General features: G+C 47.6%; 2 protein-coding genes across 10 annotated transcripts in view; one reads left to right on the top strand and one right to left on the bottom strand.

Moving 5' to 3' along the window:
- The window catches only part of LOC124306788 (teneurin-a), a 489,347-nt gene that overhangs the window by 411,336 nt on the left and 58,798 nt on the right, over positions 1–19,213 (top strand). The window contains exon 1 of one of the 8 annotated variants that reach the window (XM_046767804.1): positions 16,427–18,019. The exons of the other annotated variants lie outside the window; for them this stretch is intronic. Coding sequence (XP_046623760.1) covers positions 17,964–18,019 — 56 coding nt within the window. The 5' untranslated portion in view covers positions 16,427–17,963. Of the gene's footprint in view, positions 1–16,426; positions 18,020–19,213 lie in introns of those variants that run through there. 8 annotated transcript variants of the gene reach the window in all.
- The window catches only part of LOC124306797 (uncharacterized), a 156,293-nt gene that overhangs the window by 121,114 nt on the left and 15,966 nt on the right, over positions 1–19,213 (bottom strand). For both annotated transcript variants that reach the window (XR_006908685.1, XM_046767823.1), the window contains exon 2: positions 5,505–5,675. Coding sequence is in view for 1 of the 2 variants with exons in the window: in XM_046767823.1 (XP_046623779.1) it covers positions 5,505–5,675 (171 nt within the window). In the remaining variant the exon portion in view is untranslated. The remainder of the gene's footprint in view (positions 1–5,504; positions 5,676–19,213) is intronic.

Below are 19,213 nucleotides of genomic sequence, written 5' to 3'. Positions count from 1 at the left end.
ATATTAATGCTCTTGTAACTTTGAATTAGCATAGAGGTGCATTGTCACTGTAAGGGTGCAGCAGCGGGGAAAGGGGTGGTTCACAACGGTGACACGGTCGAGTGCCTCGACGGTATTCGGTAACGTTAGATAGACGAGGAGGGGGATGTATGCGTGTGTGTTTTACACGAGCATCGACGTACCTGCGAGTAGTGTAGGTCCGTTCCATCCATCCTTCCTTCCTTGCGCCGCGAATCATTTCATCGGGATGAGAATTTAGTCAGTCGCCCGTTGCGAGGGATAATTCCGGATGAATTAAACTCCACCCACGACGCCAAGCCTCGAACCCTATCCGGCAATATAGACCGCGTCATACACTCGATTCGGGGACATGTACCTGTACGTATACATATAGTTACAAAGGGTGAAATCACCCCTTTCTAATGATCTAGTAGTCGTCGTAGATAAAAGCTCAAGTAAGAGCACTCGTGTTTTATAAAATGAATAAGGCTGCTCGGTCGACCAATATTATTGTAAAAACAGCCTTCTTACCGACTTTAAACTGTAATCGGTAATTTTACCATTATTAAGGCATTTTTCTCCAAACATTTAATTTTGCTGTGTGATAATTCGCTTAACAAGCCAACGAACTCAATTATTTATTCTGTAACGCCCGGTCCGTTGGAATAACTATGTATGTATAATATGGATGCGTGTTACAGCTACGCTTTGTTGTCTGCGCAATTTTCCTAATCGCCGAGGCTCTGTAGCGCTCGCCCCCGTATTCAGCGGATGAAAACCGGGAAACCCGACACTATCGTGAATTTCTAGACTCAGTTATGCCGAACGCGTATCGATTGTCGTTGGTTGAAAATTTTCAGAGGTATCGGTTGATTGAAATTCCATGGCGATATGTCGAACGGTTAATTAGTAGGTAGGTATACCGATATACAAACGACCATGATGATCAGATTTCACAAAACTGACCCGGTTGCGACTCTGCGAAACAAACCCGCACCATTTTTTTCTCCATCCCAAAAGAATAAATTGGATTTTATTTCCCAAACCCTTCAGAAAAGATTTGGTTTGTTTGTTCGGTGTTTTTTTTTTCCCCTTTTTTCTTAAGAAAAAATAAAACTCAAAATCATCCGAATCGCCAGAAGAACTGTACAGTTATGCTAGATGGAATACAGAGAGGGTTGGAACAATTTCATCAATCGATCGAAATTTCAACCTTACGACCCGACGAGTATGCATAAACGGATCAAATTTCCGATCCGCCAATAGAGTTTTCAATTCGAAAAGACGCCCGTCTTACCACCGGCGAGGCCTTATTCATTGATCCGTATATGAGGTAGACTTTCGCACGAAATTGCGTAAGGTTCAATCGAATCACGTTCTTCCTTAATCCTTTGAGGCGGATCACGTCTCAAATAACTACGTTCCGTCATCCATCTTACATAGCTCCAAGAAACTATGTTATACACACACATACCCCTACGGCAACTGTTGAGAGTATCAAGATAAAAAAAAAATAATAATAATAACAATAATAATAATAACAACAACAACTTATCCAACGCACGTTTTGCACTGCGCACGTCACATAATTACGCGGTTTTGAAAATTAATGCGACACGAAGCGAGTTGAGGAGTCCGGCTAATTGACTCGATCGAACAGCTCGGAAAAGAGTAATTGAAACCGGGTAAAGACAATAGGTGTAGTGTGACGTAATTACCAGTTTAATTACGAGGGCGGAAAGGTGGGGGGGAGGGAGCGAAGAGGAGTCGAGAGGGTGTCGATTGGACCCTGTACGAACGGCTTTTCGTCGAACTCGTGGAACATCCGTAACGTTACAACGCTGACACATGTGTGTAACATATTATAATACGTATACGTATAACGGCTTATGTTTATACCCCAGGACACCGAGGTACAATATAATACGGTTTGGAGAGCTGGAAGGAAATGATGCGTCATCAATTTCACGGAACATTTCTTTTGCGTAACGAAAAAAATCCGTGGGTTTGTCTCCTGTGTAATAATAACGGTTCAACCCTCGCCGCGTTACAATTTCGTTTCGGCGCGGGCGCGAGGATGTGTTTTAATGAAATAACCATGTAATGGGGAGTGAATCGTCCGCGGAGCGTGCGGGGTGATGCCTTCCTTCTCCTCATGCTCGATCTTCCACGGGGAATTTCTGACTCCGTACAGCCACGCGACGCGTCGCTTGGCCCGTAAAAATTGCCACAACAGAAAGAGAGAAAGAAAAAAAGAGAAAAGAAAGGAGAAAAAAACCAACCAACCAAAGAAAGAGAAAGAAAAAATACTTGGTTTAAGGACCACGTCAAATCGATTGACAAAAGCTACGGCTTGGGGCTGAACGGGGCCCGACCCTTCGACGCGAGAATCGCACTGGCAGTGGCGCATACACACGCACGCACACAAGCCAAAGAGAACGCAGCCACGTACAGAGGGCGGAGAGGAGAGAAAAAGAAAAGAAAAGAAAAGAAAAAAAAAATACGGAGAGAAGAAAGAACGAAGAAGAAAAAGAAGAGGAGGAAGTGGGGGAAGGGAATGCTCGAGGTTGGGGTGCTTCAATAAATGCTGGGAGCTTTATTAAATCTTGAAATGTGAAGAAAGAGGAAACGGGGATGGGAGGAAAATGACATTAATTTTCCCCCAGCTGTTCCCTTTCTCTATGCCGCACGCACGCACTTTCCGTACACGCTTGATCGCTTTATGCAGGCGCGTGTGGTTATCAATTTTCGCCAATATAATAGGCTTAGACTTCGCCGCGTTTACGGTCGGCCGGAATGTGGATATGAAATTGTTCGAAAAAGAATGTTGTGGAAAAGTTGAAACACACTCACCGCAAGCTTCGAAATAGTTTCTGTGCGAATTACACCCTCGTGTTGTAACTCGTGATGATACTTTGAAGCCACCCTCTCTCAGCCTGAGCAAAGGGAGAGAGACCGGATGCACCGGGGCGCCGGGTAGCGGAAATGCGCAATTTATTACCGTCTTGAAAAATTAGTCCGGCTTCTTTCTCCCCCGTAAATGTTTAGCGAAAGACTCGCGGAGGAAAGTCGAACGCATTGGAACTGCCGAGAAGGGGATACCTACAGGTTGGACGAGCTTTGGCTTTTTATTTTTCTGAAAGTAATGCGCATCGTAACCACCTGCAGCAAAAAACGCTGTCGGTTTTTCGCCGGTTTCACTGCGTTCAATAAAGTGCATATATGCAGGGTAGGATTTTTCGTTGTCGAAAATGAATTTAGCGATGAATACAAAACTCGCTTAACGAGCCTCTAACTTTCCCGTTCTAATTATATCAGCCGGAGCAGTGTTTCGAATTTCATTGAAACTGGGATGGATGGATACACGCGATGTTTCAAACTATCACGCGAACGCCGGAAAATCATAGATTTAAGCTTGGCGGAATAAAAACGGTTACAACAATAGTATTATAATAACGATCTCAGCGTACGTACGTGTGTAGTTAGAGGGTGACGGAATGTACGAAAATAATAATGAACCCCGCGGATCGAATGCGGTAATTGATTCGCTCGCGCGAATCTACATGATGCGGGATTTCCTGCAGTTATTGCATTTCCTATGAGCATCGCGTTTCGTTGGAAGGATCGCGACATCTTCTGGCGCCTGTCGGCCGTCGCCTCGGTGAGAAGACATACGTGTCCCTGGTTCCTTCTCCTACGATGAATTGTATTAACCGAGAGCAAATACGTCCCGCGCATATATGATCCATACGCTGCACGCACGTGAAAATATGTCATGCATACGCGACGCCGGGTTGCCTAATCCAATATATAATACATGAAAATAGCCTGCAGCTCTTGCGGTTGGAAAAAAAGAAGGACAGAAAACAAACACGACGCCAGCACGCGCCTTATACGAGAAAGAACCCCTTTTTTCGCGACGATTTGTCAAGTTATTCGCGAGGTTGGCGCGACGGCGGTTACTCGAGTTTTGGTCGAAAAAAAAAAAGGATTGAAAAAAAAGAAAAGAAAAAATTATCACATCTTGAACCGCGCTTCATGGCGGATTACACGCCGTGAATAAAACCCCGAAAAAACCCTTCTAAAATTCGTATAATACCGTGCGAAACGAGGGGAGGACGGATACGTGTCCTGCTCGATATGCGTCGCACGATCCTCTAAATGACGAATCATTAACGCGTGTGCAGGCTAGAACGCAGAGAGCAACGTGTGATCGCGTACTCGCGTCGCAGAAGGCGATCGTGATGAACTGATACAAAAAGAAAGAAAAAAGCAGAAGAAGAAAGACAAAAAATTAGGGGTTGGCCTGTAAAAGCTCGCAAAGAACCGACCGGCTTTACACGCTGGTGCGGAGGGGTGTAACTGAAGATGGAGGCGATAAAGACGGGGAGCGGAGTAAAGTAGAGAAGAGAAGAGAAGAGAAGAGAAGAGAAGAGAAGAGAAGAGAAGAGATATACGCCAGATGTTTTATTGGCACTGTTCATGTGATGGATCGCCCCGATATTATTGCACGCTCAGACGACGAGCAGCACCCGCCCCCCAATCACCGATCGACCCCGACGTGTCTCTCCCTCTTGAAAACTTTTACTATACCAAGCTGCGGAGAACGGACACTCGAGCTTTTCTTCCTCTCGCCGTTCTCTCTCCGAGAGTTGACACGCTCGCGTGGCGTTTTACGCAGGCAGCACCCTGATACGATTTTCACCCTGATCCGGCGCTACCGTCATTCCCTAATACCAGGCCTGCCTTCCCTGCAGGTTGCCGCCCTGCCTCCGCGACGTGAGCAGCCTTCGAGAGAACCTTGCGAAATTTGAATTCTTTCTGTTGAACCGATGATGGTGCAGATGCCGCGGTTTAATCTCTCCGTGTCTTGCCCTTCTTTTTTTTTCTTTTTCTTCCGTTCTTTTTTTCGTTTTTTTTTTTTCTACCTGTGCGTGTAAAGTAATCGCTATCAACAAAGATGTTCTCCCGTCCCGTCTACGACGCGACGACTTCCGATCGCGTTTCATTATCCCTTTTTTCACCCTGCATACCCCGTCGATATAAAAGAGTACTAGATCGGTTGAATCCGGGGCGATCAAACCGAGGAAGACCTTTGTGCCCCGTCTCAGTTTCGCTTTATCTCGCCTTTTCATTCGGGATTTACCCCGCGGGTTAGGGGTGGTGGGCGGGGGTCGTACGTCGCGATGTGCAGTTATTCAACGCTGGTAAAGTCCCGCCGTTCGCGTTCACGCTCTAGGCAAGCGAGCCTTGTACACTGATTGTTGTGTCTTGTGCGTGACTTTAAACACGCGGGCTGCGTAAGTTCCGTAGCCCGAGGATCCGTGCGACGACGGTCTGGCGGAGCCATTGTCGAGCACAATGCGTGTCGCTCTGTAAACGCGACAATGGAAACCGCAAACTCATACACACGCGTGCACAGAGAGAGAGAGAGAGAGCACGGAACGCGTAGATGCGCAAAGTAGTGGGCGCGAATAGAGGGTTACGGAGTAGGTAAAACTTACCACCCGGAGAGAAGGTCCAGACGGTTTTTTGCCGCTGCGATAGATGCAGACGCGACGTCTATGTCACCCCGTAGGACAACAAATCCGCACGGCGTCACCGCTTCCAGACTCGTTTGCAGTCCATGCACCTCGTGTTCAGACCTGTCTCTGTTCTTTTGTTTCTGGAACAGCCTGGAAATAAGAAAACAGATACCGTTACATGGTAATGCGAAACGATGCGACGAAGGCTTGTCAACGGTGCGGAATTTCTATTTTCCATGCATCCGTAACCGCCTTGGCGCGATTTTCATTTCTACCCGATCACTCTCCTCGCTGAATATCGTGTCATTCCGGATGCATCGCGGAAATTAAACGAAAACGAATTAAAAAAAACTCGCGGCAATTGACAAAAAGCGAGAAATTCCAACCCCTGCAATACAATGCGTAGGTATATTTATCTGAAACTCGCACGTTTAAATGTAAGTAATTAATATCCCACCGTACGGCTCTCGCGACTCTCCCCCTGAGCAATATTTTTTCATTCGCGTTATTACCGGGCGTATAAAATGGCCCGTTGCAGCTAGCGCTCCCTGTTGTCTCGTCAACGGATACATAATGGCGATAGATATAATATAATAGTTACCCTATTCTTCCGTATACGATATATAATGAACTTTAGAACTTGCAGATTTATAACGTCTGCTAATTAATTTTTCATTCTTTCATTTTTCACGTAATCCGCATTATCGCTTCAGCGCTGCGACTGCTTTTTTCACAGGCATCTAATATAGCTACATATATATATATAGGTATATTTGTGTGCGTGTGCATAGTCAACGTCGCGAAAACCTCGAAGTTGAAACAAAAGGTTGTGAAGTTTGAATTAATAATCAAAAGATCTGCCATTAAACTCTGTCGTACAAGGAATCTAACGGATATCGATTCACGGAATTTAGTTAATGCGGTCATAAATATGTAATTTCGGATTCTTCTGTCATCGAAATGGCTCGGATAATGAATGACGTGAGTTTTCGATGAGAAATGACGCAAGGAACGAACGAGTTTTAACGGTCAAACAGCCGCTCCCTCGATAGTCTCGGGAAAATAAGAGGCTGACTCGTTAATCCTACAACCTTCTTCGAATCCAGCAGTGATATGATACGAATTACAACTCGTAGACCGGTAATGGAAAAGGTGTATACAAGGCGGATGAGGGTAAATCCTTTGAGCTGTACGCTCACAGTAGTGAATTATACGAGCAACCTGTAACAGGTCTTGTACGAGAGGAGGATGGACCGATGTTCGTAGTCCATAGCTCACGGAGTGACACGTGCACGCGATATGGAGTCAGAGGTACGGGCGTTATGCCTGTACCTGAAAACGTGGAGGAATGTAATCCCGGGTGGGCGTTTGATGTCTGTTGAGGAGATTCCGGATGAGGATGAGGGGGTGTGGAGGCTGGAGGATGAGGCACCTGGATCAGAGGAGAACTTCGTCGTTCGTTTCGGGGGGGGGAGGTTAGGAAGGTTTTCGAACCATCGAGCCTTGCTCCGGTGACTCGACGCCCCGTCGACACGGAACACCCGCGGGTAGAGGCTTAGAAAAACATCGCCTCTCTCAGCTGTTTACGATGCAGAAACTGATCGAGGGATTTAACGCCGAGGGAACTGTGAGCGGGATAGTCGGTACCCCCCGGTGTCGCTGATCGTGACGCCAGGGAGAAAAGAAGTTTGAATAAAGTAACTAAGCACACGAAAAACAAAGGGCGGGTACGAGACCTCGATTGTCTTTACTCGAGTACGTGACCCGCTTCTTGCAAAGAAAACCCGAGGGTTAAACTCGAGGGTTAAAGTGTAGCCTTTATCCCGAGTACGATAAGGCAGATGCGAATGAGCGAAAGTCACCCGCATACGAATCGGTGCAGCTACCTACGCGTAGCCCGAACACTGGAAGTAACTGATTCGCTGGTGCCTTTCGCTGATTGACTGTAAGAACAAAAATTTGCCGCGTTCTTTCGCTTTTCACTTTCATGACCACTGATCAAAAAGTGTTTGGAAAGGAGGGAACGGTCTCCTTAGTGATGAAAGTGTCGTTTCGAATAGTTGGGAGCAATTTTCCAGGGAAATTCTTGGGCGTGTACCAAAGCAGCGCGCGATGCAGTGAAGTGGCAGAAATTGGAAGCCTCCCGAGGTGCGCTATGATTGGGAAACCGATGCACGGGGTGGAGCTGAGGTCTGGTTTAGCGAACGATGGAACTCGAGGCTCGTTGGCACCGACGAGCAACGGCAAATTAAGTTGTGTCATGGCCCGACGGAACCTCCGAACACTTAAGAGCGTCGGGTGTTATTAGTGGCATTAATTACGCAGCCCGTGCCGTTGCAAGAGCAGCGTCCGAAAGCCGGGAGAAAACCGCCCTCAAGACCGACCCTTCCGCGTCTTTCGCCACCTCACCCTGCAGCCGGTGGTCAATCCTTCCCGGGTAGACAATTCCCAACTCCCCCGCGCTCCGTCCTATCAATTACCCCACCTCCAACCCAGGCCTCGACGACTCGGTGCAGAGACTCGGTGTTGTTCGCTGACCCTTGCGACGTTCCTCGAGGTCCGAACAACCGAGCCGATGGGATCGCCGAAGAAAGAAGGGACCGAGGGACGGGGCCGGGTTGGGATCGGGATTGGGATGGTCTCGTATTAATTGCGTCAGAGAAGAAAGCCGGGTGAAGAAGAAAGACCAAAGGTCCATCACCTCGGCTCTCACAAACGTGAAAAATTCCGCTCTAATTCTTGTCAACGGGAGAAGAAAGGCCTGTGAAGATGATCCCGGATCTCGGTGACCGACAAAAGCACTCAACTTTTTGGAAATGGAAAAATGCGGTTCCAGTTTTACCCTCGCAATTCTATAATGGTCTTAGTTAATTAATTATAAAAGTTCGGGGTATTGCGCAAACTTTTGATTCCCGGACCTCGCTACCTCGTTCGAAAGAACATCAGAACGTTTGGCTGCAAGCTTCGATCTCTGTCCCCGCAGTAGATGGCGGTAAGAGATGAGGATGGAAAACTTTTTGCCCCACCCGGGGTTAAATTGTCGGACTTCTCTCACCCCTTCCCATGTCACACCACCTTCTCGAGTTTCCCCTGGAATCGTGATTGACCATCGCCACACTTTCGCGGCTGATCTTTCGGCGCGCGAGGATAGCGGCGTATATTAGATGGCACGTGATCCCCCCATAAAATGCACCCGTGTCCAAGTCCCTCTTCCACGTAACATGGCTGGGCGCCATCCGGTGGTGGGACGAGCTGCTCAACTTCTTCGTAAGAACCCGCGAACAAATCGACCGCTCTCCAGAAGTTGAAATGATTTTCTGCAACGAAGGTATTTACCGCTCACCTGAAATCGTTCGGGACTAAGAGTAATTCACCCCGTCCAGAATGCGCTTTCATTCTTGCAGGAGATAGAAGTGACGGGCGAAGATGAAAAAGGTCCGCCGAGGGTCGAAAGGAATAACCGGAGAATATAGGCGGGGTGTATAAAGACTGGTGGTCGAGCAGTTCTTAACGGTAAATTGAAAATTGCGAGGCCCGTGCGAACCCATTACCATTATCATGGCGGTGGTTTCCTAAAAAGTAACGCCTCGCCATACCGACCAATGTCACGCACTGCCGGGGTGAAAGAGAAGAGCGGGGCTGAGAGTACCGGGCATGGCGCAAGCCGGGAACAATAACCTTTTTATAACCGAGGGTGCGGAGCCCAACCGCGGCCGCTGCGCCATAGCGAAGGGAGGCAAGTTAGGATAGATGCGTCGGCAGTAAACGCACCCTGCATCCAGGGAGCCCCGCAATATCCCGGCGAGCGTTGCGAAGCTAGAGGGAAAAACGGCGGTGACAAAATTGCTCGAAATCATCCCCCAAAGAGCAACTATTTCCTCCTCTAAATCCTCTCCGACTAGCTCTTCGAAGAAGCCTTGCTCCCATCGAAGTATCAATCTTTGACTCAATTATCCCCAATATAGCCTAATGCCCTTGGAGGCCTCTTTGCTTCTCGCCTTTATAAAATTTTCTCAAAGGACTTTTTCAACCCCCGTCGAATAATGCTTCCATACCGAGAAGTGAAAAGACAGCTCGCGCGAGTCTGCAGGGGTTTGTGTCGCTTGTTATACCGCGACATGTTTCGCTCGTTGCTCGTGGTTTCGGTTTCGAATCGCGCCAGACCGGCCGTATCTGGATTCGAGGGCGATTTTAATTTTCTGTTCAAAAACCGTGACGTAGGTACAACTGAACCAGTATCGAATTGGCAATTCCAATGAGCCGAGTCTGTCGCGTCGAAATCGTGAAAGTCTTTTGGGAAGCCGGGGGTCCAACCCCTTCCGAACCACCCCTTACCCGCGGGTTAAACGACCGACGTTTGCTCAATGTTTCAAACAAACTGAGCGAGCAAGGAAGGAGATGTACATACGAGGCTTTATTTGCAGTGAGTCGTAGCTGACGCACCGCGTGCCGTGCGGCATCTCGCTATCTCGGCAAGTACGTCGACTGCTCTCGCTCTTCACCCAGAAACGGGGGTTGGGGTCGCGCTTTGGAACCCTAGAAAACCCCCACCCACCACGCCACATCCCTGAGCCTCGAGCCCAGAGCCCTGAACCCTGAACCCTGAGCCCTGAGCCTTGAGCTTTGAGCTCCGAGTTCTGAGCCCTTGGAACCCACGCGGAGCCAAACGTGAGCCAGGCAGAGCCTTGCAAAATACAGACTCCTATAGTCAGACGCATGGAATTCTATATGCTCAAGGGATAATTATAATCCAGGAATTCATTATACACATATATATATATATATATATATATATATACACACATTCATTTGCACGTTAATAATACGACCCCACAATGTGTAATAATACGAACAAAAATTACATTCAATAATAAACTGCCTCGTGCAATGCTAATCGTATTTCTTTTTCTTGACTGTTTCAGGTGAGATACCAACACGAGTTGTAACAGCCGAAACCAAAGCTCACCATTCGTGAGTACAAGCCGCTGGGTCCCGCGTTTTCTTATTTCAAAAATGAACTTTTCCCCCGAGGGGTGAATTCCGGTGCGGAGGAAGCAGCAGGCTCGGAGAGAATTCTAAGCTCGCCTTTGTGTCGTGAAAATGAAACCGCGGTGTAAAGCGTTCCTCTATCTTAGACGGCCTAGCTATGCATATAGCTATACACAGCGTTGTCCGTAATCGCGGAGAGGAGCGCGAATGCAGGAGTAAAACGGTCGGAAAACGGAAACCACGAACAACGGAGTCGTTTCTTAAATCGAGCATCTATCCTCCAAGCCCAGGGTTCCCTCCGTCCGGATGTCGTTTCTCATCGTCGCCGCGCACCCGCGAGGCCTTCGTAATTGCCTCCGCACCTGTGCACACCTACGATCGCGTCGATGGAATATTTTAAAAGCTACGGAATTGTTCTCGCCTTATACGACGTACAAGGTAGGCTCCGTTTGTCCGGAGGCTTCTCAATAAGATAACGCGGAGGGCCGATGATGGAGCAGATCTCCGAGTCCAGCGCTCGTTCGTCTCGGCGAGTTGGTCTTACTTCCGTAGAATTTGTCAGCCGCGTTGCACCACCGTTTGTATTCGCTCCTCAGAACGGAGGCAAGGGTTGAATTCTTTATATAGTTAGGCGATGGCTTTAAATCACTCCGGCTAACCCGGGCGCAGCGGTAACACGGCACATGCATTATTCATTTCCATATTATTAAGTTTCTTGTGAGTAAACAGTTGGATTTATAGCAAGGCTCGTATTTACCCGTGGTTTAGGGTTATCTCGAGTAGTGAAGGGAAGAAAGAAAGAGCCGCGTGCCGGAGAGCTCGGGGAAAAAAAAAACCTCATCATCGTAACTCAGGACTGCTCTCATCGACGTAACCCGACTGTAACAAAACTCGAGAATCACGCAAGATTCGAGGACGAGAGTCCTGTACCACCTTTTCAACCCTCGCACGCCGGTCATCGGAAGGAATCTTCAAGTTAATCACCGAGCGTACACAAATAACTATATTTCATTCGGTTTTCAAATAACCTGTTGCGTCGACTTATTAACTATCGTCGCTGGCCCGAGGTGCTGGAAGGCAGCTCCTCGAAACACCTTGAAACTTTGTATACCTGCCACTTTGTTTAGTTTATTTGAATATAAGCCCGCGGGATACAACGACTAATCGGTTTCGTTCCAGCTACCAATGACCGTAAGGTGCGAACGCTCGTTTTCGATCCCATGCGACACCTACTCGGTAGTCAACAAGTGTGTTAATTTCTATCCATGGAAGCGACGCAGCAGCGATGACAAATTATACAAGCATTCAACGAGTCATCCTGCGAATAAAACCAAAAAACCGCACCGGAATGATTACGGATAAAGAAGCAAAAACCGGGTGGTGCAGGTTTCGAGTCAGCAAACGGTACGCGAGGTCCTCCTCGACGTTGGCTGCATCGGGGAGAGTCTACTTCCGGGTACCAAGATCAAAGGACTTTACCGAGCAAGCATTTTGGTTGAAAATCCTCGAGGGTATAGGTAGGGTACAACGCGATTGCGAACATTCGACGACCTTCGGAATTTCGGGACCAACGTCTCGCCTAAATAATGGCGTAGGATGACTTTGCCCTGCCCGTAACGCGGAGCCCGGTTCACCCGCTAAAAGGGTAAACGCTGCAGGGGCCACGAAGGTGGATTTTAGTGTTGCCAGAAGATAAAACAATCTTGCCATCCATCTTTCCTTCTCCTCGTTCTACCAGTTCTCCCTCTCACTCTCTCTTTCCACCCCCCGGCGAGTTTTGGTTGCGTTGTAAACAAGTGCAGTGTTACTTAACGAGGGTGGAAATGTGCAGACGAAACGCGGGAGGGAGGATCCACTTTGTTGTCTTCGATTGACGGTACCAGACGAATATCCGCCAGTGTAGGTACTTCGATTACTTTCGCCTGAAAAGCAAGCGAATGGCATCCACCGCGTGGCATACATATCTAACAACCATCCAAGTCCTGACTAATTACTTGGGAAGCTCGGCTCTTCTTCAAAGGAGAGAGTAGCCGCCCGCCTTCTACACACCAGCATCGGAACCACCCACACTAAACCAGACGGTAGGCATCCGGTACTTCTCGGTCTTCTTTTTTTCTTCTTGCAAACCGCGACGAAGCGCAATCTCTGAAAAGTTGACGAGCTTCAAAGGTGAATAGAACTGGTGCGAGTTAATTCTGCTCTGATCGCGTAATTACCTACTAAGTCTCACGGAGTTTCCGTCGATCGCGTTACAGGCGGCAGAGTGACTTCGATTGGTTTTACTTTGCCCCGTGGTATACGTACGTACGGTATTCTAGTTACCGCGAGGGGTGCGAAAACTCGGTAAAGGAAAGCCCTGGAGTGCTTTCGCGAGTCGAAGCGAAACGGCGAAAGAGCACGAATGAGGGAGTATCTCTGACAGGATATTGACAAAATCGAGAGACAGTAAATATACCGGATAGATTACACGCGACCGGAAGTAGATCAGTTACTCTAAAACGACGTCGTTTTGTGTAAGCCCCCTTCGAAGCAATTTGTCCTGCAGCCATAGCTCGAAACGTTGTGTAATAGTTGGAGTAAATTGTCGATCGAGACCGAGTAGATTTGCGGAAAATTTATTGGATGTATATGTTGGTATAACGTTAGGGCGAAGAGAAGAGGAAGAGGAAACGCAGTAAAACGTCCCGGAGTAAGGCGAAGCTACAACAGTTGGCAATTATCCAGATATATCCATGCACGTATAATACCACGCGGAGATCTAGGGTAAAGTTGATCCCGGTATAGCGGAGTAGCTAAATTGTAGAGCGATATCAGGGAAAGCCGGCGGTTTCTCGGCCGAGGCTAGGGGACGTTATACACGTAGGGTAGCTAGATGTACCTATGCTAATCTCAATTAAATTGAACGCTTCGGTTGATGGCATTCTATCCAAACAAACGTACGTTCCGCGCGGCGTGGAGACGAAGGAATACCGCGAGGATTTCGATAGCGTGGAATTCGGAGCTGGGTGTATACGGAAGAGACAGGAACCCAAAGGAAACCGGAGAAACGCCTCGTCCTCGTCGTCGACGTCAAGGAACCGAGTGTGTGCGTATGTTTGAACTTGGATCCCGACGACGATATCCACCAGCCACCGTGCCGCTGATCATGGAGGAGAGAACCTATTTGCACACGCATATATGCCCCACCGCCGAGAGCAACCTACCTGCTTACTTTCCGCGGCACACGTGCCTTGAATAATTTTGGCTTCCACCCCTCACAACCGCAAAGTTCATACGGTTAGCTAAGATCTCTCAACTGCGGCTACGCCGCCTTGTGCAACGAATGTTCGTGCACGTCGTGTACGTCTGCATAAATGATGCTCACCCTGTACGTCGCGATACCAAAATCCAGAGTACCGCAGCTCCTGAACTGATTTGCGACGGACACTTTTCAAAACGCGAAAGAACCGGTGCACAACCCTTAGGAAAACTTGGTACACGTACCGAAGAAACTTTAAGTACCTGTATGATGGAAAATTGTACTTTATCGATACTCGAAGTAACTACCGAACACCTGTAGGTACCTCCATCACTTTTTTTTTTTTAGCATGAGAGCTTCTTTGAAATCTGTAGAACCTGCTGTGCTTTCTCTCAGTTATGGATATCGTAGAATCTCGCAACCGTTCTTCATCTCATCAGCTTCCCGATGCCTGTATAAACGAATCAACGTCGCATTCCAGCGAGAGGAGCGTTTGCCTTAAGGCTTCACAAATACGCGATCTCTACTGCTCATTTGGGTTGAGAAAATTAGCCTCCCTTTGCTCGGTACACTGGGTTCCCACCCTCTCGTCCGCCCCACTTTCTCTCTCTCACTCTCACCCCCTCGCAGCATCAACCCCGTTACACTTACCAATCCCCAAGTTTTATTTTAATCGACGGTAAACTGAACAATTAGCTTAAAGCGGCGAGACACTAATGTTATTCGGGGAAAATTAGACCGCCTGCTCAAAGGAATTGGATGATCGCAAAGGGTGATGGGGGGGCTTCGAGACAGGGCTCGGAAACCTCTGGGAAAATAATTCCGATCTTACGAAACTGTAGCCAGTCAGGGTCTCGAGTGTGTTTCGTACGCATCGCGGATGAGTGTGCGTGTGTGTTTGTGTGTGTGTGTGAATATCCACCGAAGCGAACTCCGAGGCGTTTTGCCTTCCGCGCGAATGATTTCAAAAATTTTCTTCCTTGCGTACGCGTACCTGTCCTGTATATGATATAACATTTCGCTCGTTGGTAAAAGGAGATTCTAAATTTCCGCTCTCTTTCGCAGCTCCTCTACGCGGAAAATCTTTCAGATTTTTCCCAGCACTCGCGCCCATTCGTCCGTCTGAATTATATCTACATACATTAATAATATTTGTACGCGATTAAATACAACGCGTAGATATCTATATATAAGGAATATAATGAGAAGTACGAAGCGCGTGCGGAAGCAGAACGACGTGACCCTCAAGGATTTGGAATAATTTGATTTTTTCAGTAAGCCACGGCTTAATCCATGCCGAATAAAACATCGGCTCGTTGAGTCACGCCTCCTTTTTTCCCACTGTCAGTTAGTTGGCAATCCTCGATCCTCCACCTCCACCTTTCTGTTTTCCTCTCTCCTCCTCACACGCCCCTCGTACCTTCTCTCGACACTTTTCTCCGTACAAAAGTATATAACGTGCACGCTTTTGCTGGTGCGACGATTTTTATTGGAAAAAATTTGTACGGCTTCCGGTTTTGCCGCGGTGAAAATTTGATGCGATGTAATTTCATTTTCCCATTTGCCCAAAGCGCGCTCCTGGAGAGAGACGACTTCGAACAGTTTTCTTTTCACGGAACGATTACAGAACGAAAATATTTAGTTACCTCTCGAACGATGATAACGAACAACGATAAATGTAATAATAACAATAACAACGATAATCATTGTAATAATAACGAGACGAACAACAACAATATTCCTGATGCGAGACAACGTCTTAAAAGCAAAATCCTGTGCTCCACAATAACTTTATATTATACACCTACACCTTATACCCTGCGACAAATCTCGCGGGCGAATGTACCCAGCGAGTGAGGAAATAATCATAAAAAGAGAAATACGTGCTGCTTTTTCGTTCGTCGTCCTGATGAAAGAAACCTCTTTGAATTTTACGCGTAGAGTGTGCATCCCCCGCATATAGTATGAGGTACATACATACGTACATACATAATACATTATACGTGTATATATACGTAGGCATACATATAACAACGCGAAGACATGAAACGTCTCAAAAATATGTCGCAATCTCTTTCTTTCGCGTGGCACACGTGTGTCTCTAGCTCCAACTGTTCTTTATTTTCCCACTCCCAGAATCAACGCAGCGTAGCGGGTCGAAAAAGAAGAAATTTTGCAAATGAAATTCCACCCTTGGATGATGGAGAGTGTGAGAAATGAGTCTACAGCTACGCAGCAGCTACGCATCAGCTAATCGCGGCGAAAGTTTTCGATTCCGAATAAATAGCAAGATTTTTTTCTCAACCCCTTCGGCGTGTTCCGAGTAACCCGTCCGAACTCCAAGTCCGTCAGCTGCTGACCAAACTATCGGAAAACGGAGATGAGATCCGGCGCACGCTGCGGGACTTCGGAAGGAGGAATTCTGAAGGCCGTGGAGGACCAGCGTTTTCGGAGGGTTGCGCGCGCGCTCGAGGGCATTCGGAGTCTCGTCAACCCCCCGACAGAGGCGCGCCTTACCGAGGGTCCTGAAACCGGCGGAAGGGGGGTGGGAAGTGGGGAAGGGGGTGGAGGGGGCGCGCGCACGCGCCGGGATCACGGGTGGAGGGGATGCCCTGGTATCAGTTTGTGCCGGGCGTCGCGACGCTTGAGCTTTCAGTCTCCGTTGACCAGGTGACAGAGCCGGACGTCAGTTCGTTAAAGAAGCTCGTTGCGCGCGGTGTTAGATTTAGTGAAGGTCCGACTCTCGTTGGGTAAAACGGTGAATAAAAAGCGGAAAAATCGTCGCGAGTGATCGACGGTCGGGGTGCGGTATATCACTCTCGAGTGCTCCGAATCTCCGAGCCCCGTGAATATAAGTAGATAGTAAGTTGTAGGTAACGTCGACCCTTACGGCCAATTATAAGTGTCCTTTTGCGAAACGCGCGCGCGCATTGGATTAATCCGGATATTAAAGCGCGTAAAATGAATGCTCGTGCGAATTTTAAACCTGTTTATAATTGTCACATTCCGAATTATTTTCGTCGCTGTTCAATCGATACGACGACCCTGGGTTTTTGTCAGTGAAGTTTTCTGTTATAAAAGACTCGATTCGTCGCCGACGGTTATCTGGATTCTCAGTGGCGGATTTGCACGCTAATTACGTCAAGTCCCTTGGTGCCGAGTGATTCGCATCATTTACTATCGGACGCAAACTGTTCAACGTGCACAATCGTACGGTTATATTTTCATAGACATAGATAAGTAAGCTCTATCAAGTGCAAAAAGAGCTGTGATCTCAATATCGGGGTGGGTGAATGGAATAAATGAAATAAAATAATAGATGAAGAAACGTTGTGAATAGGCCGGGAATTTCACCCCAAAAAACCCCGCGATTTCGGTGCCTCAAGCTTTAAAGCTTCCCTCTCAATACGAAGATACCTATCCCTATACTATAGGAAAACTGTTTTCAGGAAGGTGGACCAAAGTTTCCTGCTGCCGTTGACAGATTGATAAGGAAGTTTACAGCGCAAGTTTTCCCCCTTAGCTATACATACATACAAACTCTGCATGTATATACATACATACACGTATACCCACATCTATACATATCCATCCGTGCAGGTGAAAACCCCGAGTTGGGAAAACGATTTACAGACGTTGAAACAAACTTTTCTGCGTATACGTACAACATTGACTAACTCGATAAAGTCGGCGAAATTATAATCCCGCTTTGAAACGGTGATAGAAGAAGAAGAAAAACAAGAAAAAGAAGAAGAAGAAGAAGAAGAAGTGGCGAAGAAAATCATTCGAAAATTTCTTCGTTCCGATCGCCGTTAGGGAGGACGAAGAGCGCGTCGAGGAAGAGTCGGAGCTTCCGCAAGCTCTTCGCAAAAGCCGTCAGCATTGAGTCTGTGGGGAATTACTACGCGAAATCGTTGTCTTGTGAGCGTGTAAAAGAAAGTGCAAAAGTGAAGGGTAACAGTGGATTCGGTGACTATTCAGCGGCCGGTGAGTTCGAGGTCTGGGGCGAGGAAAAATCCTCCGCGGATGGTCTCGACCACCACCAGGTAGTGAGGCCGCCTTCGCGGCAGCAGCGATGCGAGGCCTCCTCGCTGAGACCGCTGCTCCACGTCGCTCACTGTGAGCTCCACTCGCCCCGGGAAGCGGAGTTGCTCAGGCTGGACCACCTCGAGAGCCTGGACCACAAGTCCGTCGACCACAACGCTTATTCCATGATGGATAATTTCCACAGTCCGGTGCCGCCTCCGCTGCCTCGTCGCCACGTCAGGTAAATCTTCCGGAAAGGATAGAAACTGCAGGGGATGATGGAACTGCTAGTCGGTGACTTGTTGCTCGATAAAAAACCCTTCAAGTCCCGCAATTCGAACGATGGGCTTCGGAGTGTCTATCGGTTCGAATATTATGGCCACCGTCCGACGGAAGCGGATCTCTTAAACGGTCTTTCTCATAAATGTCTAGTCGGTACTTTGCTCGATTCGTTTCAGTCTCCTTAAGCCATTCTTCTCTCCTCGCTGCGTTCTTCTAGCCTTCTTAAGTATTACGTATTCATTCGAGTAGCTGCACCGAGTCGATATGCATTAGAAGAAGGTGGCATGCGCTCAACGTTTTTCATACCGGGCTCAAAGTTTTATACATTTCACGTTACGTACCTCCGTGTTTTAAAAGCCAGCTTCCATATTTGCGCATACGTTGAGGAGAGACTCTTCGGGAAACTTTATTCGACTTTATACGTACGCGGAAGCAGCTTTACCTACTCGGTCTTGAATAACTGTTGAGAAAAAAAAAAAGAAGAACGGAAATTCTCGAAACTTCATACTCAGCCCCTGAATTTCATCTTCGGGGACGAATCGTTACATTAGTTTCAAATTATCGTGACGAGTTGTTACCACCGAGGATTGTCAATCTCTGACACAACGGTAGCGTTCCAATCCCCCGCAGATACCAGAGTGCTTCAAACACCCGGATCCTCACAAATCCTTGAGAGATTTGGTGAATCCAACCATCGCGAGTAGCTTTCAACCCTGAAACCACTGTGGATATACTTTCATCGTCTAATCCATGATTAGCGATGATGAGGCTGAAGTTGATAACGTTACCGTAACGAAACATCAAAGAAAAAAATCATAACTCATCAATTTTAGAATAACTTCCAAAGAGATGACTTGTCAAAATAAGAGTATAATTTGTTTGTCATGGTGTTCCACCAAATTTCGGACATTGCTAAGTCTGCGATGTAACGATTTTTCTTTAACATTCGTCGTTAAACCCACGTTACTAACTTCATCCTCGGCTATCGATGTCCGTACAAACTCCAAGGTTTTGCCTGAACGCGTGTACTCTGTCAGATCAAAGAACCGTTCAAAGTGGGGAAGCGGTCCACGGCACCGATCCGGGAAACGGAAGTCAGGCTGTTCTCGGGTATCGCGTGGTCCCGCCGAAACACCTCTTCGCACCCTAAAAG

Source organism: Neodiprion virginianus, chromosome 6 (genome assembly GCF_021901495.1).
Source record: "Neodiprion virginianus isolate iyNeoVirg1 chromosome 6, iyNeoVirg1.1, whole genome shotgun sequence".
NCBI classification, from domain to species: Eukaryota; Metazoa; Arthropoda; class Insecta; order Hymenoptera; family Diprionidae; genus Neodiprion; species Neodiprion virginianus.
This window is presented reverse-complemented; position numbering and strand designations above follow the sequence as displayed.